We start from the raw sequence: 25,146 nt of genomic DNA, 5'->3' as shown, positions 1-25,146 counted from the left end.
ATATAAGTAATTTTGAATATCACTTTAAAATCACATTATTATTTATTACAATTACATTTTTGTTTTATCATTTATTACTCGTTTACTTATTATTTATATATGTCATTATAGGATATAACATTTTCATATAAAGAAATCAAGATCTATATTAGCATTTATAGACAATAGAAATTCCTTTCTAAATTATTTTGTCTTTGCATTATTTTGTAAAACATACAAAACTTTATTTTAAGTGACATATGTTGGATATCAGCATCGCAGAACATAAGATTTTGTCACGATGAATGTAGAACGTAATGTATTTAACACAACATTTTATAGTTACATACTGATTATCGATATTACAAATGTTCTTAAGACATGGATTTTTCAAAAACGTACTTCTTTCATAAGACAGCTGAAACAGACGGTTTGAGTTAGGTAGTAAGAATACTAACCAGGCTCATTGATACTAAAAAGAATTCTGTCCTTCATCACCAAGGTCTTCGAATCTTTCCATCAATCATCCAGTCAGCTCAGGGTCATCCGAGTTCATTTAAAGACACCAGCCAAGCAGTGTAAGGAATCAATCCTTCATTCATGGTGTTCCAATTCATACTTCTCTCTCTGCTCTGCATTCAGTGACATATTTTCAAGAAATGTCTTCAAATTACCCTCACCAAGTGCCGAGGGAGAGCAAAATGGCTTTATGTAAAGGTTTTAACTATTGAATTGCACTGGGACAAATGTGAATAAAATGCTGTGTTTTAAATGGGTTGTTTTCTTTTTTAAGAGGTTTAGAACTTTTAAAATGCTGCAAGGTTACAGAGGAGGAAGACAAATGTGTTGTCTGTGCTTATAACTGCTGATGTTAAACTTCCACCAAATAGTTAAGAAAATATCCTTACTACCAGAGAATAGTCTGAATCCAGCACAGTGAATGAAAGGTTGGTCAACACTAATTGCTTTCAAATGTTATAATGCTGTGGGGGCTGTGCACCAAGGCCTGGAAATTGATATTTGTGACACCAAAAAGCTGTTGCTGGGCAGGTTCTATGATTGCTGATATGCACAATGGTGGGGGTGCTTCTTTAAGGAAATAAAGACTTTGTTACATGGACTTATAATAATAATAATTGCTTACACTTAAATAGCGCTTTTCTGGACATTCCACTCAAAGAGCTTTACAGGTAATGGGGACTCCCCTCCACCACCACCAATGTGCAGCATCCACCTGGATGATGCGACAGCAGCCATAGTGCGCCAGAATGCTCCCCACACATCAGCTATCAGTGGGGAAGAGTTTCAGGAAACAGGATTTTATCACTGTTCACCTCTGTTCAAGAACTCCTTGTGCCATTGGCTCCTTTCTCTCTTATTTATAGTGTCTAGAAATCTAAAACTATACAGAACCATCTAAAGAGAATTCTCCCATTAAAGAGAATATGCTATATCTGCTGAGTGATTTTTTTCCCTGAAGAAAACTGCAAATAACATTATAGATTCCTTTTATACTTATTGTCCAAATAACTGATGTTTCCATAAATCAGACACCTCCTTTAAAAAAAAAAAAGATTTAAATCTTCTGATATGGATTTTTTAGATAAGATTCTACATACTGAATGTTCTACAGCTGTTAAGCAAGGACACAAACATGTTTTTGTAACATTCAGGAGTTCAGTACTTGATAACCCAAAAGACCTAGAAGAAATGTTAGTGAAGCGAGCAAAAATAAATGTGAATGTGTGTTTCTCTTACGCTTGCATAGGCTATCCAGAAACAGATGTTTATTATTGCAACACAATAATGATTAAAAAAAGCCACAGGTAGAAGTAGCAATCAGAAAGTAATAAGCATCATTTATAGTAAATTGGCACTTAAGACCATTTCTGGTTAAGGTCACAAAGAAAAAGGCCACTGACTGAAACTGACCATATCCATCAGTCCACATACAGTATACAGTATATTTGCATGGTTTTATGATGATTAAATTACCATTGTCATCTTGCACTGAATTACTACTTTCTAGTTTTACTGCATTTCCTGTATATTTTCCCTGTTTCTGCTAAAATGGTAAGTCTATAACATTTAAATGTAATAGGTGATGACGACGCTTGTTTTGCTCTGGCTGTTCTAATCAAAGGCCCCTAAAGAAAGATTAGCAAACTCCCATTTCAAGAGTTCTACTGCTCTGTGCCTAAAAACAAATTGCACTGTAGTTCATAGATGATCTTTATCAGTAAAAGGTTTTGTGCAAAAAGTCTATAGTGCACAAAAGATATACGATTTACCCATCTAAATGTAATCAAATCATAACAGGGATCCTTCACCTGTGGCACACATTACGTCCATAAATTCAGTACATGTAACTCTTAACCAGTGACATCTTTCCCATCACCCAAGGATGTCCAGAAAAATTCTACATCATTTATAATTGAATTATTAAGCAACTAAATACTTGTGCAAATATCCCTCTCTAAATGCACACTGCCCTTGACCTGCAGAGTTTAATGGTATTAGCAACAATATTGTATCCAGGTACATGCACACATATACAGTATGTATTTAAAATGGCTGGCACATGCCATCCTGGTAAGGATGAATTAAGTGAGGCCCCACCTGTAAGCAATGTACTGTGGGATCCTTTGATGAAGAGATGAAAGTACTCGATAAAGAAAGGTTTTTCCTACATCTCATAGCTCCATCTGCTATAGAGCATCTAAGCACTCTACAGAGATCTGTATTTGTCAGAATGTACAGTATTTCCTCATGTGCAAAAAGACTGCGGTCATGGTTCAAAATAAAACCAGTGAAAAACTGCACCTGATGTTTCAGATACACAGATACACAGCATGTAGAATAGAGAAAAAGGTGTAAGAGTGTGGTTTTATATACTGTAACAATGCGGGAGTGGGAGGAGCCACAGCAAGCACCAATAAAAGTCAGTGGCCCATCTGAGGGGGAGGAGGCACCGGTGTGAGGTTCGAGAAAACAACACAACAAAACTAACACAAAAGGGGGGATGTTGGGGGACGAAAAAGAAATATGCGCTGCCATGCATTGCGGCATCCAGTCTGAACTTACTCTACCGTACTTAATAGGGCCCAGCCTGGGAAAAAGAACCCGCTTAGCACAGCCAGACAGGGTCCAGTCTGGTAGAGCAGGGAGCACAAGGCCAAAACAAAACAAAACAAAACAAAACAAAACAAAACAAAAAACCTCAACCTGTGCAAAAAGGGTCAGCCCGCCCCAGTGGAGATGCACGGCAGGACAGGCAAAACGAAAAATAAAATGAAGGAAAAATGACGACCTTGATGTTCCGTCACAATCCGCTCCAGGACAATCGGAGGAATGGTCCTCCCCTTCCGGGGGTCTACTTGTCCCTCCGGGAGGTGTTCAGTGTGTCTTAAAGAGCCTCCACACCTGTGGCTCATCCTTAATTAGTCAGAACTTAGTTAATTAGTTTGTGTGCCTTCCCTGTCAAGAAGAAATCTCAGCCATCTTACAAACGGACACAGTTCATTCTCACACACCATCATCCTCATTAAAGGGTGGTTTTCATGAGGTGAGATTGGACAGCAAATATCTGAAAATCTTCAGAATACGTTCAAGTTCCAGCTCAAACCATTTCCACAGGCTGTGGAGGGCCAGTTAATTACTAAATGAGAATAGCTCCATATGATTGCCTGGTGTGTGCATATTCACCAGCACCCACCCACCCACTTACAGAGGAGAGAGGTGGAAGGAGAGAAAATATTACAGTCACCAGATTATTTTAAATTTTATTACAGTTTTGAAATGAAAACCTTTCAAGCAGCGAACATTTTTATTATTATGAAAACAAGGCACTGCCTGTCGCTAATACAGCAATGCAATATTAACATTCTTCTGATATGGTGGCATTCTGTCTTTCACATAATTTAACAAAAAAGGCTAAAATGAATATTTCAATGGGCCTCTTACATTAGTAATACATACATTTCTTGCTTTTTTTTATAAAATCACAAAGCTATTTTTTAATAAAGACAAAACAAAAATGGAAATATTCTAAGCAAGCCTTGAAACAATTAGGCTGCATACAATATTTTTATTTCAAAATAGTTGATGCTTCATATTATACAACATTTCGCAAAAGATTTGTTATATAAAAAGAAAATCCTATATATCTTTTACTTACTACTCTGCTTAGCTATAAAAATCATAACAGATATATCAGAGAATAATACTCACTGAAAAATATGTAACCAACTACAAAAGGAGCAATCATGGTTTTGCAGCCTTGCATGGATTGTGATCTAATACTGAGTCTGAAAATATAATACTGCAAATTATCTGATTTTTCACGTAACGAAGACAAGAACTGCTTTTCAAGAACACAACATTGTGGACTTACAAAAAAGTTAAAAGCTTAAAATAAAAAAATAACTAAGAAATACAGTTTCTATTGTATCTTACTGTACTGAACTTACTAAGAGTGGGGAGCCATCCAATTGAACAGACTCCTCACTACAAACCTGCTCAACCTCTTTTATTGAAGGCACAATCTGAGAAATACTATTAAAAACAAGCCTTTTTAAACACACTACTAAATGACTGTTGACATGCTTTATTGCTGCACAACATTTATTCTAGTCATGCTTAAATGTGATATTTTACTCTATTGCATCAAAGCAGCTTTTGGGTTCAGAAGATTTGATTGAAGAGGTCAAAATTAACTTAGAACTGTTATTAGTTCTCTTATTTAACCCTGAGCATGTTTAATATTCCCCATAACATAAAATAAACACCAAGAGAAAATCAGTTCTATTTGTACAACTCCTTCATTTAACCATTAGGTGGTTCCAAGCTGGTGTTTTATTGTTTGTTGTCAATTTAAGATGGGGATCAAAACACACTAAGGTTCAATCATCAATCAGATGCTTTTGAGGTCTGTTTTTCTCACAGTTCCTAAATCATTCCCAATACCTACTATCCTGGTGTATGGTATGCAATTAGACTACTGAACACTGAAACTTTACTAGAACATTTTTATTGACACTGAATGGGAAGACTGAACCAATTAAAATTAGTACGTGTACAAAACAAAAATTGGTCTACTGCTTTGTCAGGCAATAACCAACTATAAATTGTAACAGTACGCCCATGAAAACTGAGTCAAAATGGTTGCAATTCACATTAAATGTTCCGGTTTCAGTATTAATGTATTGTATTTACCACATCTTGAAAGGTAACTGCTGATTAGTTCAAGACAGGTTTGCAGTGAAGGGGCGGCAGTGTCCAATGGGACTCCTCTGTAGTGGTTCCAGCACAGGTATCAGCGGGCACCGATCACATGGACTCAAACTCATCGATGCGCTGCTTGGTATTGCCTTGCCTGATCTGGCGCAGTGTCTTGTACTTATCCCGCCCTGCTCTCACATTCTCTGCATGGATCATGTCATTCTGCGTTTTCTTGGTCTCATCCCGGGCGTTGGCCAGCTCTGAACTCAAAGCCTAAGGAAAAGCAAGCCAAAAAGAAAAAAACGCACGTTACAATCTCCATGAAACAACGTGGTGCATTACCCCTGCGGAGCTGGAGAAGCTGAAAATTCATACCACTAGAGGCCGCCATTGAAACAATTTAAGAACAGTATTTGGTTCCAGGATAACTGAATTAAACTGAATGTCTGGTATGGTCTATTTTTATTCAAGATGTGGCAAGTTTTCACAGGTTGCCAACCAGGCACTGGTCTTCTTTCAAGAAATCGCTGGATGACATCCTACAATCAGTCAACCACTAAAAACCAAGCTATGCGGTAGTTCATGTATTATGGCGCATATATAAATTATACTGGAGTAGCACCTAAAATGCACCAGCATACACATTACATTCTCCTGTGTGTAGAGCTGCGAGGGAGCTAGGTTTTGTTTTTACAGCCCCTCTGTTTATTTTAACCTGCACTAAGGCAGAGCCCCTGTTTCATCGGTGTGTCACACGAGTCAAGGGTCCTAGCAGCTATTCTGAAGTGGGGATCTTACACAATAATAAGGGACTGCAGTCACTGGTCACCAATGCAACCAAGGTTCTACAAAATGCTTTTAAGATCTAATATATAGCAACATGCACATGACAACATGACCTTGTATTTTGTTACAAACAAGATACGGTATGATAAAAGGCTTGACTTTTTCTAAACCAAATTCTTGAAATCTTGCCTACTGATGAGTAGCACTTTGTACTATTAGTTTAATTCTGTATTATATTATTCTGAATATTCTACATGTTATGCACAACCTTCGGATATTCAATAAACAGCGCAACATAAAAAATAGTATTTAAAATCTTAGAAAAAAATTGTGAAGTATACAATCAAGAATAACATGCAGACTAGTAGTCTTCTAATTAAGTAAACCAGTAGTTTAGCTAAGAACATGTAGGAGGATTAAGCAAGGAAATCAAAACACTGGTACTTCTTTCTCTACAAGAAATGTTTTAAAAACTACTGTAGCTTGATTGCATTCAATTAAGTCTTCAATGATAGCAGAACATCTTGTAATAAGTCTAAAATAAGTCATAACTAACTGTCAAGTATACAGTTAGACACCTACTGTATTGCAAGTAACCAAGTTTTTTTTTTGAAGGTCACATCCTATCACTACTGGCATCTTGATAGTAGAAGTGAATATTAAACCAAGAAAATGTAATGAGTGGCATTACCTTCAAAACAATTTTAAATGCCATACCCTTCCATGAAAGGTTTAATCACAATTTGAAAAGTGTGCAGTGAAAAGACTGCAAAAATACCAAGCCCTATCAGTTTCAAGAAAATACAAGTTAACATGACTTCTGGTCATACCAAATCAAATTGCACATTTTTTACACATTTATAAGGCTTAATATGTTTAAGATTTAACACTTCATTGTGAACATTCTTCTTATACCCCAAAGATGTAAGATCCACAAACTGGCAGCATCGACACTGACAGTCTTATTTTAATAAACTGAGCCCAAGTCATAAAATTGTAAGAAATTAAATATCACACAACACATTATCCTGTAACAAACAGGCTTTTTTTCAGTCACTTAATGTTCTATTTTAGCCAAGAGACAAAGACTAGTGTCTAAAAAATACTAGATAAATAATTGTTTGTTTATCTGTTTGAGGATCTATTATTGATCATCCACAACGGCATACAGGTTTAAACTGGAAACCATCTGAAACCAATTTTCTGATTCAGAAAGGACATTTCTTTAAGGTTAGGAATGTAACTGACGAGTTTATTTCACATGAGTTTGCCTTTATGATGAGTCATTGTACTGAAGCAGGAATATGTCAGGAGGAGTGGTAGGTAGAACCATATCCTTACTGAATTAGTTTCTTACTATTACAAACTTAGTCAAAAGACGGTCTTTCCTTTAATAACCAAAATGGTTTATATTTACCAATTCAATATTTTCTGAAGTGCAATGGTGTACAAAATAGAAAAAAATAGTAATTAAAAATCAGTGTCTGTGAAATAACTGAAACCTTAGTTTTTTTAGCACAATAAAGGTGATCATTAGAATTAAGTAGCTAAATACTCTGGAAAAGTAAAGAAGAGTTTGAGCAACCCTGTTCTGCATAATGGTCAGAAAGTTTGAGACCATTATGGTCACCATTATACAGGTTAAATGTTAAAACACAATGCCATGATAAAAAAAGATTTAAAAGAACCTTAGAAAAAGGGTAGTTGATGCTTATCAGTTTGGAAAATGTTTAGAAATGGTTTGTATCATCTGGGGCTCCATCCATCCACTATCAGACAGGGAGTTAACAAATGGAAAATATTCAAGGTCACGGTGACTCTACCCAGCACCGTTTGTCTTGGGGAAAAAAAAAAAAGAGTAGCCCAGAAAATCATCCAGAAAGTCACAAAGAACACCAGCATCTAAAAACCTTTAGGCTTTACTATGTAGGAACAAACCACTGCTATCTAAAAAGAATGTTGCCACCCATTTTAAGTTAGTTGAAGAGCACCAGGAAGAACCACAATACCACTGCAAGGGCACAAGTGGAAACTAAATTGTAATGCGTTTAAAACTAAGAACAGAATATTGCTGAAGCCAATACATGGAACTCATGGTATGGCTGAATAAAATACTCTGAACTACTAAGTACTACTACTATAAGGGCTTGATGGGCCAAATGGCTGCTTCTTGATTCATTTCTTACTTAAGTTCTTACTGAAGAACACTCTCTATACAAACAAGTTAAAAGTTGAAGTTTTTGTCCACAACAGGAAATATTCTTAGTGGCCTAAACACCACTGAAATGTTCCAGCAGAACTAGAACTGAGGTTTTTGTTACGAGGAAACCCTCCAATGTCACCAGCCTTAAGCACTCTTGTAAGCCAGAACCTAAAATTCATAAAGGTTGATCAGAAAGACTTGTATATGGTCACAGGAAATGACTAATTTAAGTCAGTGGTTCCAAAGGATGTTCTACTAGTTACTAAATGCAAGGGTTCACATACTTATTAAAAAGAGTGTACTTATTAATGTTAGATTGTTTTATTAAATAATCCAAACATATGTCAGTGTTATACATAAATTTAGCTTATCTTCGACGGTGGTACACAAATGCCCCATTTGGTTATAATACAAGGAACTCATTGCATTTTTTGCATTTAGGTTTTGTTTTGAATCCGATATCAAAGAAATGCAAGTGCTTCTAGTTACCGAAAGAAGCATGAATGAGAATATATTCTAAAATGGAAAATGAAGCTCACATTTTGAGCACCAAATTTATAGTCTCTGGTATTGTTATCATTCTTGACGCAATTAACAATATTAATGATATAGGTGGATGCCGCACATCGGTGGTAATGGTGGAGGTGAGTCCCCATTACCTGTAAAGAGCTTTGAGTGGAGTGTCCAGAAAAGCACTATATAAGTGTAAGAAATTATTTTTATTATATAGTCATCAGAGTTCTTATTAAGAACAGCCTCCTTATATGGTATGGACATCAAACTCAAACTTCCGCTTACCATTAGGTGCTTCTGCACACGCTCATTCTTCTCCGCCTCTGTCATGCGCTCCTCCTCGCTACGATCCTTGTAGGTGCCCGCTGATGTGAGCTCGGCGCTGGCCTCTGCGCTGCTCTCGTCATTCTCATCATGCTCGTTCTCTTCGTGGACTGGCTCCTGTACGTGAGCAGCCATCATCTTGGATTTCAATTCCTCTTTGGTCTTCTCCAGGTCTTCCTGGACCATGGTCGCCTTACAAAATAACACGAATGTTGAGGATGAACTGCCTTTTTGGCAAAAACTTTCCCCAATTTTTCACAATCCCTCAAGTACAATTACCTCTTCCATGACAGTAATAGTAACAGTAACAGTAATACACTACCTTATCATTGTGCTTTATATCCAACAAATGCGCACTCCATTGTAGTTTGTTTCATTTACAAAATGTTTTTATGCGACAACAACTAATGGCTTATATTTAAAAAGTTATTTTTTCAACCCATAAACTCCCAAAACACTTTCCATATAGAAGAGGGCCTACTTCATCCATCAATGAAGTGCAGCCTCACCTGGGTAATAAGGAGCAGCTATTACATACCATTCACGCATTAATATTTAATATTTACATCATATTCAGTCTAATGATCAATATCTGCCTATATTTGCTGTATTATTACAAAGTAATCTACTACATAAGTAAATTACAGTATTCTGTAAAAAAATAAAACAATTGGTGATAATATACAGTATGTATCCACCCAGTTTGACATCACCAATTGCTTAAAGACTGGGCTCTCTGTCAATGACTCCCATGCCAGATTAGGGGAAAAAAAATGGGAACACAACTTTCTAACAACCCAACAACAGAGGCAAACAGCACTACAGCTTTGCAGACTCCACAGTACCTGGTAGGTCTGTAATTAGACTACTGAACACTAAGACTAGTGTCTCTTGCTAACATCACCGCAAGACTTTTTGCACAGCCAATTCTGTATGTATGAACTTTAAGGCTTAGCTTGCACAATGAACAACCCACAAAAAATATTTTAACCAATCTGTATTAATATATTGGAAGATTTTACCCTGTTCTACTTTAGGAGAAATGTGACTTTTAAGCTCAACTATGACATTAGTTATGAAAATGCTGAGATGGTTGAAATCAACATCGTGATAGTTTAGTTGGAATTTCAGTGAACCTGTACTTGAAAAACCTGTGACTGCTAAACTGTTAATGAAGTAATGTAGGAAATGGTGATAGTTTCAGCTCGTATACCAAAGGAACCATCGGTGTTTATTTTAGCGAGCACAATAACAGGACATTTGGGAATTGCCATTTATAATTACACTCTTTCAAAAGCTAAAATATGGAAAAAAAATCACAATGGGGCATCAAACATCCTCCCAGGCAAACAGGATTTCCCTGCCTCAGAGAAAGCAAGACCACCCTTTACAGACAACTGGAGCTCACCGACGCCTTGGATAGGCTGTGCATGCACGCCTTTGAGGCTAAGCCCGGGTCAAGAACTTCTACTTTTTCACACTGAGCAGTCAGGACAAAACTGACACACAGGATACAAATGATACAGCAATCATAGAAAAGACATCTTGGGTTAGCATTGTACTAAAGGTGGGTAGCTGCATCAGCATGCGTAGGCTGCAAAGTTAGTATGTTTATTCCATGCTGAAAAGAAAAGATAGAAATTAACATTTCAGCTGTGGAGCCTTGTTCGTAGCATTGTACTATGACCAACAAAAGCAATGGGAGGTTGATTAAAAGCTTTGGATGCCTATTCTCACGTTAACTTTGGCATTTTAATTGGGTACATTTCTTTACCAAAATGTAATTGTTTTGCTTTATGAAGTAAAGTTAAAACCTTCATTTTATTTTTTAAGGAAACATTTTCTCATATGCTCTATCCTCAGTTCATTTTTAGAAGGCCCTTGTAAGACTTATTTTAGCTACAAGGGTAGACCAGGGCTCCTCACCTTCTGCTGCCACTGCAGGGCCTCATCTTCCTTCTTTTTCTTGGCGTCCTCCAGGAGGGAGATTTTCGAAGTCAGTTCAGCCAGTTCAGTGGCCTAAAAAGGAAAAAAAAAGGAAAGGGTGGTATTTTTTTTTCCTAAACTGAAGAGTCTAAAATAACAAATGCATTCACCAGACACACCATGTGCAAACCAAAAAAGAAAAGAATTCCCCAGTTCCCTTCCAACAAGCTCACTTTATTTGAACAGTCTAATAACTGTTTCCTGTGCTGTAACATTTATAACCAAGCACTTTGAATTCTACCTATAACTGTGACCGGTGTGACTGTGATCTCCACACATGCAGCAAGAACAATTATACAAATACATTTTAGCTTTACCAATTATCCTCAAACAAAAACATGTACTGTACTCAGAAAATAACAGGAAAACAAAAACAAATGACTGACATGAATGTGCAACAGAACAAGTAAAGGTTTTTTCCATGCCGAAAAGAGACGAAAAGAAACACAACGTTTTAGCGGTGGAGCCTTCTTCGGGTATTCTCTTTACAGCATGGAATAAACCTTTACGTGTTCTTTTGCAGCCTACATATGCTGACGTAGCTACCTACATGAATGTGGAAGATTCTGTTTCACATAAAAACACGTTTGTGAGGCCAGCATACACTGCACTGTGTACGACCATGGGTCTAACTTTACTAGGCCTAAGCATTTTTTCTGATTAGCAGCATGGTGGCACTTTGGTTAGCATTGCTGCCTCATAGCATTGGGGTCCAGGCCTGGGGTGTGTGTGAAGTTCAAATATACTCTGTGTTTGAGTGGCTTTCCTCCGGGTGTTCTGGTTTCCTCCCACAGACACACTTGTAGGTTAACTGGCCCTAGTGTGAATGTGTGTGTCTGCCCTTGCGATGGACTGGTCTTCTGTCCAGGGTGTACCCTGCCTTGCGTTCATTGCTTCAAAGACAGACACCAGCTCCTCCGCGACCCTGAACCAGATTAAATGGATACAAAATGGATGGATTATTCAGTAGGTCCCACTCACTAGGTGCTCCTGGTTTTTCATCTGGCTCTCGGACTGCTGGAGGATTGCAGCCTTAGCTTCTTCTGCCATCCGGCGATCCTTCTCCAGTCGCTCAGCCTCCTCCTGGGCACTTTTCCTCTCCTGTTCCAGCTCCAAAGCCCGACGGGTCTGCTCCTCCAGCTCTGCAGGGGCAAACACAGGCTTTCAGTAATGAAGGCAAATCCTGGAGTTTTAGAATTGTGGAGGTTTGAGCTAAAACTGTTGTCCAAAATATGTGTCACTGATTCAGTGTTTTTGCACAGATCCTTAAGAAAACATAACAGAAAAATGTACTGTCTTGTGAGGGAGAACTTTGAAAATGACAGCTGTGCTCCAGACCAAGGAAATAAGTTGAAAGCCTTTTTATCATGACCATTCAATGCTAATGTACTTCAATAAACTGAAGTTGTTGTTTTTTCCTCCAACCTTGCTGAGCCTTTTTAGTTTGCTCCTCGATTTGCCTCAGTCTCTCCATCAGCTCCTCCTTTTCACGTTCAATCTTCTCTTTCTCCTTCTCAGCCAGTTCTCTCTTCTTCTTTTCATTTTCTAAAAGTGCCCTGAGTACAAGAAAAAACTGTTGTATTTCTGAAAGCAAGTGTAGTCAACTCATTACTCATATCAGGACAGAACTGTGAATAACTTAGTACAACGGGCAATGCTTAAGGAACAAATAATAGGTTTATTCCATGCTGAAAAGAGAAGAAAGAAAACACAACGTTTCGGCTGTGGAGCCTTCTGTTAGGGTAACTAATGTGAATCTACAGTACATACAGTATAAGCCTGTTATCTGAGTGATCAAATAAACCTGAAACGTGCATAAAACAGAACAATAGTAAGACTTCCAAACAGAAACAGCAGATAGGCATTTACAGTATGTATGTACAGCAGTTTTTGAGATTCAGAGGCAGAAAAGTCTGAATCATTGTATGGCATTTGTGAATGACTGAAGGGGAACATCTTATTGATTATAACCAACCTTTCCATCTGCTTCTGGTGCTTCTCCTCCCGAGCCTGGGCCTTCATCTGCTGTACCTCAATGGTGTCTGGTTTGCGCCGCCTCATGTACAGCTCATGGTTTCCCATACAGAGGGCAAGTATCCGCTTGTTGATCCTCAGACGAGGGGCATAAAACACAAAGTCCTGAAAGAGGAAGCCGGTTTAGATGTGTTAATAACATCCCTAAGACACCATTTTTCCTTTTTTAATTACAGTAAAAAATATATTAACGACTTTGTTTAGCATTCTTTTCTTGAAGAAGAAAAATTGCTCAGATTTACGTTATCTGGCTCATTTTTAATTCATAAAAATTGTCTCTTCATGTGCTTTGAACATTTGGAACAATTCATTCATATTCAATTTTTATATTCAATGCATAACATTGAAAAAGCAGGAGGCCAAGCAAAAATAAATCCTCGCAATAAAGGTCTGCCTTCTTTTTTGTAAGTCTCAGGTCTGTGTGAAAAGCTCTAGGTATCTAGGACACTTTTAACAGCATAACTCCTTTAGAGGGAGAATGACATGTTCAATCTCACTTCAAATTTTATGTAATTATGTTACTTCTTTCTCCATACAGGAAAGATTTCATTTTTTCAAATCATTTTAATAGCAGTAAGTGCTCTGTTTTTTCAAGATGGCACAGCTGTCTGCCTTGAAAAAAAAAACTGAAGGAAGATTACAAAACGTAGAAGAAAGCAATATTGCAGACTGTGAAACTGTTATTCAAATACAGAACAGCTTACTGCCCAGTGACTTTATCCAGCTCATTATTACTCAATACCTAGCAAGTTAAATATAACAGAATGAAACAAAGGAAATGGCAGTTTACATACCGGTGCTTTCTTGTCAATTGGTTTGATGACAAACTTCTTATCATTAAAGGAAATATTTCTGATCTCACTCCATGGGAATCCAATTTTAGGAGTCATCCTTTTAAAAAGGCAAAGGCGTGTCTTAATATTAGTGGAAGCATTTATTCAGTCAATTCATTATTAAGAATCAAACAGTACAAAAAATTATGTTTGATCAGTAGACAGTATATTTTCAGCTCTGGAACAATGTGATCAATAATTACTAAAAGACAAGAAAAGAAGTTAATTGTTGTACGTATGGACCAATACCTCTTAAGCAGCATGCAAAATAAAAATGGAGAGAAATTTGCCAAAAAAAAGTGTTTCTAGAAAGGAAGAACTCTCAACTTACTTGTCATTTTGCTCATATATATTAAGTCCCAGAGCATCCACTCCCAGCCACAGTTCTGATCCTTTTTTGTTCTTGATGCTGAAGTAGTTCACGCCATACATCTCCAGATCCTGTGCAATCTTCAGGTACTCCATCATAGAATCCTCCCTGTTGAACATTTTTTCCTCATCATCTTCAACAAACCGCATTTAGCATTTTGACTTTGACAAAAAGTACAGATACTGCAATCCTATATGGGGTACCATTGAGAGATCTAGAATTTACCTAACTCTAGAAATATACTGCATTTACAGACAATTTTAATTTAATCAGTTTGAATCTTAGTTATGACACTGTATTCTGTTTAGACTCTTTCCTTCAGATTCCACAATCTTCACTGTAAAGCTAATGGCTTGATTGTACTGCTTTTGTTTTGGTAACTGCAGGCCAATTTTGTGTTTTCTACTTTCATTTTTATCCAGCATTTTGGTTATTTATAATGTGAGATTACTACAATAACTTTTGTTAAAATTAAGCCACTGTGCATGATTAATATTAATAGTTTACCACAATATTTCCCTTTCAACACAGGTTTTAAACGTTTCTGTGCTGTCCAATGTCTTTACGTAAGTGAATGAACATCTTTTAATGTAATTTTAAGTAGCATGTTTTTACGTTACTTATGAAAAGCAATAGTTAAAAGTCAGCCTCTAACATGTTTAAAACCTGAGAGCAATTAAAAATTCTCCCAGACCATGACTGGGAACCTATGGCCTAGAAAATACCCACTGATTAATCAACAGGTGCGATTAAAGTTTTTCCAGCTACACACTCTTGCATGTCTGACCAAGGTAATAATAGATGCAGAATGTTATGTTTCATATACTGTATGTTGCCTTCACATCATAAATACAACATAAATACAATTATAACCAAGGAAATTCTACTCCAAACAGACATTCTACGACAACTACTAAAAATTTAAATTTAACAATTTTTTCTTAAATTTGCTTATTAAAGATGGTATTGTTTACAAAGGAAAAAAAGGTAAGCTCATATCACTGGAACAAGTGATTATTCATCCCTTTCTCCAATATAATTTGTGCAACACTTTCAGGTTTCAAAACTGCTAGTTTTTCCACACTCCTTCACAGAAGGGGGAGGAACGGAAAACAAATTAAAATTTCGTCATAGGCAAGCAGACTTTCTGCTTGGAAGAGATACATTTTAAACCACTAATACTGTACATTTCTGTTATATACACTCATAAAGAAAAAAACTCAGCAGGAAAGTTAAAAAGTTAAATATTGTAAAGATGGATGAATTAAGGCATCAGAATTGGAATTTTTATGCGTACTACTGTACATACCTCAGCATTCCTCTGTGCTCTTCGTGCCACACCTGAATACGTTCCTCCCACTGCTCCTTATTCAGTTTGTGCTGCTCCAGTACTCTGAAAACCATATGGAACAATTTGTGAACTGATCTGACAAATGTCTGGAAAAGACCTACCCAAATTCTCAGACACATGAACCATGACATTTCTGAAAAACCTCAGAGATTCTCTAAAAAAAAAAGTGAATCGGATCCCTGTTTACCATTCTGTAAATGGCTCTGCTTGTACAATCACAACTACAAAGCCTTAACTTGAATGCTCCAGCAGAAACCAACTATTTTACAAAAAGATCAATTTTACCTGTCCCCTTGTTCTTTAAATTATGCACCCTAGGTCTAAAAAGGTGAGTTTATCAAACATCCTTTCACATGAGAGATGGTTCATTCTGATTTATCTAAGATTCAGTAAATTGCATCCATTAAGAAAATATTACAAAACGACCACAGTTGCAAAATATCCATATACTGTGAATGAAGAAAGGGCAAACAAAATGTCCTAAAAGTGTTTGAGTTCTGTCTTGTCTATTAGCGGTTTCTCTTGTTGTTCAGTTCATTATAAAGATGATAAACAACTTACACAAGACATCTGATATCACACTGCCTTACTACTGAGTTTTGTTCAACAAAATATAGGAATATTCTTAGCCTTTTTAAAGAGTAAGTCATGTATTTTCCTTTATACTTAAAACAAATAACAGACCACAATTCCATAAGTGTGTTCACATAGTAAATGAATGAACAACAGCTATTGGCAATCCAATGAACTTCAAATGTTGTAGATTAATCAGTTTGACTAATTAAAAAAAAACATCCAGCATTATAGAAACATAAATTAAATATAAACCGTTCCCAGTGCTAGTATACAAGTAAAACTTAAGTGGATCATATGCAGTAAGCAATTATTTACATTTTTTCCAGCAAAGCAAAAAAAGTACAATACCTTTAGAAAATCAAAATCTGATCCTGTTCATGGTTTAAAAAGTTTTACGAAGCTTTACATGACAGGGGCGTACCTCTGTGGGAGTAGCTTGTCACTGGCCAGGTATCCTGGACTGTGGGCATCTTTGTTATAATCTCCATACTTGGCCTGCACTGCATATGAGGCCAACAACACGGCTGTTTCAGGGGGACAGTAGATATCATCATTGAGGATTCCCTCCTTGACCTGCAAGAAGAAGAGTCGCTGTGTTGTCTCCTGGATTAACTCCTCCGACACATCCTCAGGGTAGAACTTTGCCCGAAACTTGAACAGCAGTGGGCTTTCCTTTCGCACATCCTGCGCTGTCACCTGGCAACAGAGAAAATAAAACCACATTTAGCAGCTTGTCTCCAGGGCGTGTGAGGAGTTGTGATGTAATGTAATGAAAAAGCAGTCCATCATTTTATTCTTTAAAAGATACAATATGATAAATTAAGATATGATTCTAATGATAGGCATTGCAAATATTTCCCACTGAACACATTATCTCTCTGTTTTACTGGAGGCATAATATTATTTTTTACTTTACAGCAATCTGCAAGAATAATCTACTTTGTTTAAAACAAAAGCAAAATACAACAAACTAGAGAGCGGAGTGTGTCAAAAGTATAAACAATTTGTAATTCTGAAGTCCAAATGCAATTTCCTGTTCTGGAGATTACTCCCTGCAAGGTTGGATTTTAAAACTGTAAAATTAAATCCACAAATGCTATGAATTTGATCTCTTCCAAAGATCATAATTCCCCTGTAATTTTACCTTTTTATTGAGTTTAAGCCAAGTGGAGAAGCCCTTGGTATCCTGGTACTGTAGTCCAAAAAACCAAACCTCTCTCAGCCCAATAGTTTTCACCACCTAAGAACAAAAAAAATATTAGTTTTAACTAATAAATCATGCACATCCATTACATTTTGAAGTTTTTGTTGTTATTTTTTTAGAATTCTAAGTCAAAGTCATAGCTGCAGGGAACATTTTAATAAACTCACTGGCAAGGCAAGAGCTCCGTTTGCAACTAGGTTCCCAGCCCAGAATCTATAAAGCAATTGTGTTTTTTTCTTTGCATGTACATTTATTTGATCCCATTTTCTTCTATTTCTTCCTCTTTATTCTGTCACTATTTTCTGCAAGGAATGATTACAAATCATTTGTAAATTCAGGTAAAAGCAAACGACAAAGACCTGACAAAAAACTGCACTCCAGATGTGCCCAATAACATGTCCTACAAATCCTGGGAAGGTCCTGTACAAAAAGCATTTTTGGAGATGTAAACGTAAATGAAAAGTGTTTCCTCTTAATGACAACACCCAAATTGCTATCAATCTTGAGGCAGAGAGACTTTCTTGCATGGCGGGTCTAGGTAAAAAAAAAAATCTCATGGGTCTGGGTGTGTGAGTCAGATACCCTTCAACTGCACTCATTTGTAGAAACGTTACTTATGAAAAAGAAGCAAATCTGCTGTAGGTTACACTTTTCATGTGCAAAAACTATGACAGTTAGGGACGTGTTTTCGTATCCGAAATATGGGTTTAATTGTTGCATTTTGCTGCTGCATGTTGACAACTAATAGGTTTTTTTTAAAAAAAAACTACAAAACACAGATCATGCACACAGCAGTTTTACCTTTGTTCATTGTTTGTGTCAGTAAATTAGAAATGTATCTCGGCACAACAAAGTGATAGATTAAATACATCTGAGGCCCTGCAAAAAAAAAATATCAGACTACTTTCAAAATATATGCATCGTTTTAAGAAAGTCCCAACTGTAGTTTCCACTTTTAAATGGATTCACAAATATAGAAATAATTTAGATATGAATCACATTTCTAGGTTTATTTCCAGTTTATCTGGTTAGGTTTTAACTGGACTTAAGAGAGGTAAAAAGAACTACAGGGACAGAAAAGTCTGGAGTTCAAGGTTAAGATTCAATGGTTAAGAGGACAGGGCACAACAGCTTATAGGACTGAATGCCAGCCTTAGGCTATAGCAGAAGCTTGATAACTCTGGAAAATCTAATCAAGTCGTAGCCAAGGATTTTACATCTGAACGTTGCAGATTTACATGGCAGGATTAACAGAGAAAATCGCTTTCACAGTAATGACTCACTGATGGAGCATCTACGTACGGTGCATGAAATGGAAACAGCAGCACAACTTTAAGGGCAGGGTCAATCACTTTCTCACACCAAAAATAGCTTCAAAATGCTACGCAAAAGTCCTCCTCTGGTCTTATTCGATCTCTGCAGTCAAGATTGTTACTAGGTGTAATATAACAGGACTTCCCAATATAAAAGCCAAACCAAGAAAAAAAGCAAAACAAACAAAATACGCGCCAAATGGATGTTGAATGCATGTTGACTATTTTTATATCAGTATTTTTTTATACGTGTGGAGTACAAAAGCAAAAATGTACCCAAGGGTGTGATAAGAAACACACAATGCACAATGTAAGGCAACATTTGGATTATAAGAACTAGTAAATTATTTAAAAAATGTATAGCAAATGTATGTTTTGTTGAAGATATTAGGTGTTTTTATGCGATTTAGTAGCTTGTTTTCAAAATTTGAAGGCAGGAACAGACATATAGTTATAATTTACCACTTTTTACCATGTATTAGTGTATTTGTTAATACACATTTCCCTTAAACAGAACTACATAGCAAAGTATTTTCAGAAGGAACTAACCAAGTCATTACACCAAAATGTTATGACAGTGTATGTACACCACCTTTGTAAAAGTATTCATAAACTTCCTATGGTGTCCTATTTTGTAAAATTATAAAATGACGCATACAAGTTTTTAGAAATACTTTATTCAACACCTGAATCTTGAAAATGAAGAATTCTAAGGGTAGGAAATGTAAAGGTCAAGAAAAACTAAAGTGAAATAGCTTAAATATATTGATTGAATAAGTATGCCAACACATTAATTCAATATTTCGTGCATGTTCCTTTGACAGCAATTAAAGCTCCAGATAAATTTCTACCAACTTTGCACACTGGCTTAGTGCAATTTGTGCCCATTCTTCTTGACAGATTTGCTCCAGCTCCTGGCAACAGTAGTTTTCAGATATTTCACACAAATTCACCAAGTAATTCTGACTGTGCCACCTAAGGACATTCACTTCCTTATTTCCAATCCGCTCCAGTGGAGCTGTGGCCTTGCACTGGATCATTGTCCTGTTGAAATGTGATTTTTTGTGCCAGTTCGAGGTCAGAGGCAGGTTTTCCTCTGTGATTTGCCAGTACGTTGCTCCATCTACGTTCCCATCACAATTGACAAGCTCCCCAATCCTTACTGATGCTACCATCATCACAGCATGGCTGTAGGGTTAGTGTTGACTGTACTGCTGTATATTGGATTTTCATCAGATGTAACAATAGAAGAAAAAGGTCCATTAAAATTCTGTTTTCATCTTTTTTTAGTTCGATATAAGCCCTCTTTGTGGAATGGCTAAGAAATTTAAAGCGTGGACATTTTCTCCCATCTCCCACTTAACTTTAAAATGTTCTATTTACTTCCTTGTTTTATGTACTTTGCTTTGAATCTGTGAAATACGTTGTTTGTATAACAAATATTAAGCTGAGTACTTTTGCAAGGGACTATAAATGTCAAAAGTTTGATTCATAGAAATGAAAATTAAGTTCTTGTTAAAAAGTATCAGATATATAATCGCTGTTTTAGTTTTACTACACCTTCTAAAGCTTTTTCCAACATGGTAGTTTCTTAAAAAAACAAAAAAACAAGCTTTGGCAGAATTCTGTTGTAATTTACTTTAATTACTCTAATTTCCACAAATGAATGCACTGCTGTTATCATCAGCCTCACTTAAAAGAACTAGTACTAATAAGCGGAGGTCATTTAAATGAAATTTTATCACCAACAGCAATGGGTAGTACTGAAACTAAACAGTGATTTCCTGATGATGTTTTTAGGTTACTATTGGAGGCAGTTTTGTAAAAGCGCACTGTTCAACCAAATGTAGGGTTTCATTTTTGTCAGTGGTAACCCTGGAGGCTTGCTGAAATTGAATGTATTCTTCATTGTACAGGCACAATGAATTATTTATTTTTAAAAAGTACAGATAAGTCTTGCATCCTGTGGAAGTGCGGTCTTTTTTCTTTATCTTACACTGTTTCCAGTCTTCAGATCCAACTTAAACCTAGATACCTCTCAGCTATCCCATTACAAACATCCTTATCTTTATTTAAGCATATATAACCAGGATAAACTCTCAGCACTAGTGAACTGCTTATGTCAGTCACACTACAAACTATACTATCCACAGTATGACACTGACCAGTTATAACTATGAGCATGAACCTACAGTACATAGAAAAAAAGCAAGCACATATTCAAGCACTTAATGGAAACATTATAAAAGGAACAGCACTAAATGCTGTCCCAACTAGTTTGGTTACCAGTGAATTCTTCATTTAAAAAACTGAATTTTAAAATAAAAGTCATAAGCCAGAAAACATTCTTAACAGTGGAAGACTTTTTTTTTTGCTACCTTCTGTGATTCACTACAAGATCTTCAATTAAGAAAGCAAGTACGGATTTCACTGTCCTTTGGAATCAAGACACGAGATACAGCCAGCCACAGCAAACTGATGCTTCCAACAGATAGTTCTGGAAAATTCAATACCCCAGGGAGTAACATGGGTCAAACTCAACCTATCAAAAACAGCAGTACACTGCCCCCACAGCTAAATTTGGGAACATTAATAAGTTAAGTAGAGGGTAAGTAGCAATTTCAGATCTGTTCATCTCCTATGGTAGTCACAATACCAAGCACTTTCATGACAAGAGTAGGTTTTATTACAAGTTCCATACTGTAATTACCAGCTATATTCATTCATTAATTTATATAATAGTTTTGTCACTGCTTTTCAAATATACAGTACTAATATCTCATAAAGAACTGAATACTAAGGTGGGGGCTTAACCCTGAATCATACTGAATATACTTAGTAAAATACTTTGTTGAATATGGCAGTTTCAGATCTTTCTGGGTCATTCATCCTCAGCTGCTAATAAATTAATTGGTTTCATTACTGGGTACATTAACTTAAATTACAACAATGGGTCTGTATTTTGGGTTATTATGGTGAATGATAAGAGCTTTTCTAGGCAATTTTGTTTGTGTGTATGTGGCCTTTTAGGAACAACTGAATAGCCTGCCCAAAAAAGAAATTTTAACTTAAATATTTAAATATTAACTTGTTTATACACATTTCTTTTGAGATTAAAGAGACTCAACTGCATTTTACAGTTCACAGAATTTGTCCCTGCAACAAAATAGGTTAGTATAAAAATTCCAAATAGAAAAACAGAACACTTTTTGGATCCAAATAACAATTGTAGCCAAGCTGCTACTTACTGAAATACCTTTAGATAATTTAATGCATCAGCATAGAAAATGCTGTCAGTTTTTTGAAGGAAATATTGAAAGAAAAATGGTGTTTTAATGGACAGCTAAAGCAGTGGGCCCACACTTTCTTCCAAACAAAATTACTGTTGAAAAGCTGAGCACAAAACATCAATATATTCTTCGTATTCCTACTACAATAATCGTTTTATTGCAGACTAAGGAAAAACAACCTTGGGCTGTTTAATTTTTGGAATTATTACATTTAATGTGTTCTTAAGCAACCCTAAAGACTGAAAAGGTTGTGCAACATAAGAAGTCAAAAACAAAGAGTTCCACAGGCACTCGTAATCCAGGGCTGTTTCTTAAAACTTTTTTTTAAATCAATTAACTGATTTATTTTAAAGTAATTTCTTCCATCTTTTCAAATATTGTTTCCAAATTACACTTCAAAATCAAAGTAAAGAAAGAAGAAATAAGGAGGATTCTCAAGGACAAACAAAGCTTGTATTCTAAGTTAGAACACAAGAGCCTTATTGCGGATCACTAGAAAGTTCACCAATGTGTCCAAAAGTAAACGGACGTCTTTAGAGAAAACCCATCTGTTTCTGTACAAACACTGGCAGATCAGTCTTGGGCTGAGCTCTATTACACTAGAATTTGTTAAATCTGAGTAGCAGCTATAATACATTAATCTGCCAAGAACACACTAAAAAACATAACTGAAAGAGTCTGGAGAGCCCAAAGAAATTATGTAAACCAGTAAATTGAAACAGTTGTCATCTCCTGTCCTATTAATTTTAATTTTAAGACTCCATCATTTATTGCTGTTATATAAACATGTTCAAAGCATTTCTCCATTTCTAAAGCAGTACTGAGGTAAAGCAAGCATTTCACTATTTCAATACTGTGCCTTAACCTGTCCTTATTTTTTATAAAAAATGGTAGTCTTAAGTGTAGCTAATAAGCTTACACATTCAGTGGATATGACTAGCAATCCTGGCCTGTGAAATTGCAGCCATTTTTGACACTGAATCTACAGTAAACTATGAAATTAGAGTTTACAGCATCACACCTGGAATATTTATCTGAACAGCAATTCCCCTACTGTGCTCCATGCAGTTCCAATGCCCCAACTTTCTGCCCATCTATACGCTCCATAAGAAGCAAATAGCATCTTCCATAGAAATATAAAAATTCAGGGTCTAGCATTTAAAACAAGTCTGCAAAAGTTTAAGGAAAATGAGAACATTTAAGACCTAGCAAGAGAGGATACTACTTTAGCCAACAATATAAACTATTACAAACTAAAAACAAAATTAAAAACAAATTCTAGGTCTGTCTCAAACAATCTTGAAGTGTGAAGAGCAGTGCTTCTCAGTCCTAAACCATTGGCTGTAACTGATCTGCTTACTGGACTTTTTGTCCACTAAAATTTTTAGTTCAACAAACAGAATTTTATGTTGTCCCTACTGAACTAGAAAATAATTCATTTGTTCCCTTATTTCTGACAAAACCGCTCTCCAATAGGTAGAACTAATAGCGAACAGACAAAAGTGGGAATAACACTATCAGATAACCACTGATTTATCAAGTTTCCATCTGCTTACGTCAAATTAGCTTGATTTCAGCAGGCATAACTGAATAAGGGACATCCTAGTACTCACTCATTAGCACAGAGTTCATACCAAAAATAAATCTCTTTCAACATATTAAGAGCTGAAAGCATACATAAAAAAACACCTCAAATAGGAAATGTAACTAAATTAGCCTATGATTAAGAACTCAGCCTGAGTGGACCAAAACCTGCAGTCAAGGGTACTTGAGCACCAAGACTTAGAACTGCTACTAAGGTAGAAGATTATGTTTCTTGAACCAAAGCACTGTGACCATCCACTATGTGCCCATATAAAATCTACAGCAACGAGTGCCAAGACACCCCAAGACAATACTTAGACGTACTGACTGAGAGGGTGATATCATGCTTACTCTTTTAGTTCTATGACTAATCAACAGGAAATCCTCCTACATTAGTTTTATTCTTTGCAGAACACATGAAAAGCCTATTTTCCATAAAATACCTTACTAACCTATTTACTTATTAATTGGTCAAGTTCAAATGTTGTAAACACAAGGCAGAAACATTGTTGTAACTATTGCTAGGCTTAACCCCAAGTTAACACTGTGGAACAAGCCAGCATTTTCAATGGAAACCAGCCACACTCCTGTCACTCAGAGCTTGTTACCATGGAAAGGAATGCCGACAGGAAATCTGCATCACCTTTGGCCAATTTACATCCTCACCTGCATTAGTAGGTGCAGAGTACTTAAGGACATCTCCAATTCCCAGTACCCCTAGGACATTGCTCAGGGTTCTGTTATAGAGTTGCATCTCCGAGTCCCTAGTTTTGGCTTGCTTGGAATCTTGACCTCTTCTATTTTCTACCTCGATCCCAGATCACCCCTTGGCTTGTTTTCCATGTTAACTCGGCATTGACCCTGTTTGCCATTCGAACAATGTCTTTTGGATTTGTCCTTTGTGCTTTGCTCTGTTGATGTCTCATCCCCCAGATTCAACCCCCCGCTCAACCACGGATCTGAACTATATTCCCTGCCTGCAGCTTGTCTCCCAATGTACACTTCCCGATCAACCTCAGTCCCTGTGTAAATGTACAATGCTGGTCCATATTCCCCTGTGCACTCAGACACAGAGTCTCTACTGCTGCACTACGCAGTTTCCCTGGTACACTGTTAGCCATCTTGCCCTGCGCATATTCAACTTTTGTCTCCCCCATCGCTGCTAGCCCCCGTCAGCAACAGGATCTGACAACTATAATTTGAACATATCCAGTAAGGAAGAGATTAAGGAATGCATTTTGACAGAACTTCTATTTTGAAGTCTGATTGTTTGAAACGTCTATATTGAAAGCTCCAGGATATTAAGGGCACAATTATCCCTGTGAGTGCAAAATTCTTTTGTAATGGAGCTGGAGCTAAAATTAAGAAGGAACTGCACACAGTTTTGCAAAGCTAACAGTTAAAGCTTATTAGAACTTTTAATAATAAAACTACCCATTTTGCAGATTCCTGTTATAGAAGGCAAGTTTGCTAAGGTGTGTGGATGTCTCATTTTATTTGCTTTGGAGCTGCACAAAGGTGAAATCAAGATCTAAACACTTAAATATTCCTTTATATCACGTAATGTGTAGCATGTAGGG

The 25,146-nt window shown here is 36.5% G+C and overlaps 1 protein-coding gene across 3 annotated transcripts in view; it reads right to left on the bottom strand.

Moving 5' to 3' along the window:
• Nucleotides 1–3,747: 3,747 nt before the first annotated feature.
• The window catches only part of msna (moesin a), a 40,887-nt gene continuing 19,488 nt past the window's right edge, over nucleotides 3,748–25,146 (bottom strand). For all 3 annotated transcript variants that reach the window (XM_088596773.1, XM_088596775.1, XM_088596774.1), the window contains exons 3-13: nucleotides 17,320–17,415; nucleotides 16,597–16,871; nucleotides 15,558–15,641; nucleotides 14,210–14,356; nucleotides 13,840–13,936; nucleotides 12,987–13,150; nucleotides 12,437–12,567; nucleotides 11,993–12,153; nucleotides 10,952–11,044; nucleotides 8,987–9,217; nucleotides 3,748–5,472 (exon numbers count right to left, since the gene is read on the bottom strand). In XM_088596773.1, the coding sequence (XP_088452899.1) occupies nucleotides 5,308–5,472; nucleotides 8,987–9,217; nucleotides 10,952–11,044; nucleotides 11,993–12,153; nucleotides 12,437–12,567; nucleotides 12,987–13,150; nucleotides 13,840–13,936; nucleotides 14,210–14,356; nucleotides 15,558–15,641; nucleotides 16,597–16,871; nucleotides 17,320–17,415 (1,644 nt within the window). In that variant the 3' untranslated portion in view covers nucleotides 3,748–5,307. The remainder of the gene's footprint in view (nucleotides 5,473–8,986; nucleotides 9,218–10,951; nucleotides 11,045–11,992; nucleotides 12,154–12,436; nucleotides 12,568–12,986; nucleotides 13,151–13,839; nucleotides 13,937–14,209; nucleotides 14,357–15,557; nucleotides 15,642–16,596; nucleotides 16,872–17,319; nucleotides 17,416–25,146) is intronic.

The sequence above is a fragment of the Lepisosteus platostomus genome, chromosome 10, assembly GCF_059453375.1.
Source record: "Lepisosteus platostomus isolate fLepPlt1 chromosome 10, fLepPlt1.hap1, whole genome shotgun sequence".
NCBI classification, from domain to species: domain Eukaryota; kingdom Metazoa; phylum Chordata; class Actinopteri; order Semionotiformes; family Lepisosteidae; genus Lepisosteus; species Lepisosteus platostomus.
This window is presented reverse-complemented; position numbering and strand designations above follow the sequence as displayed.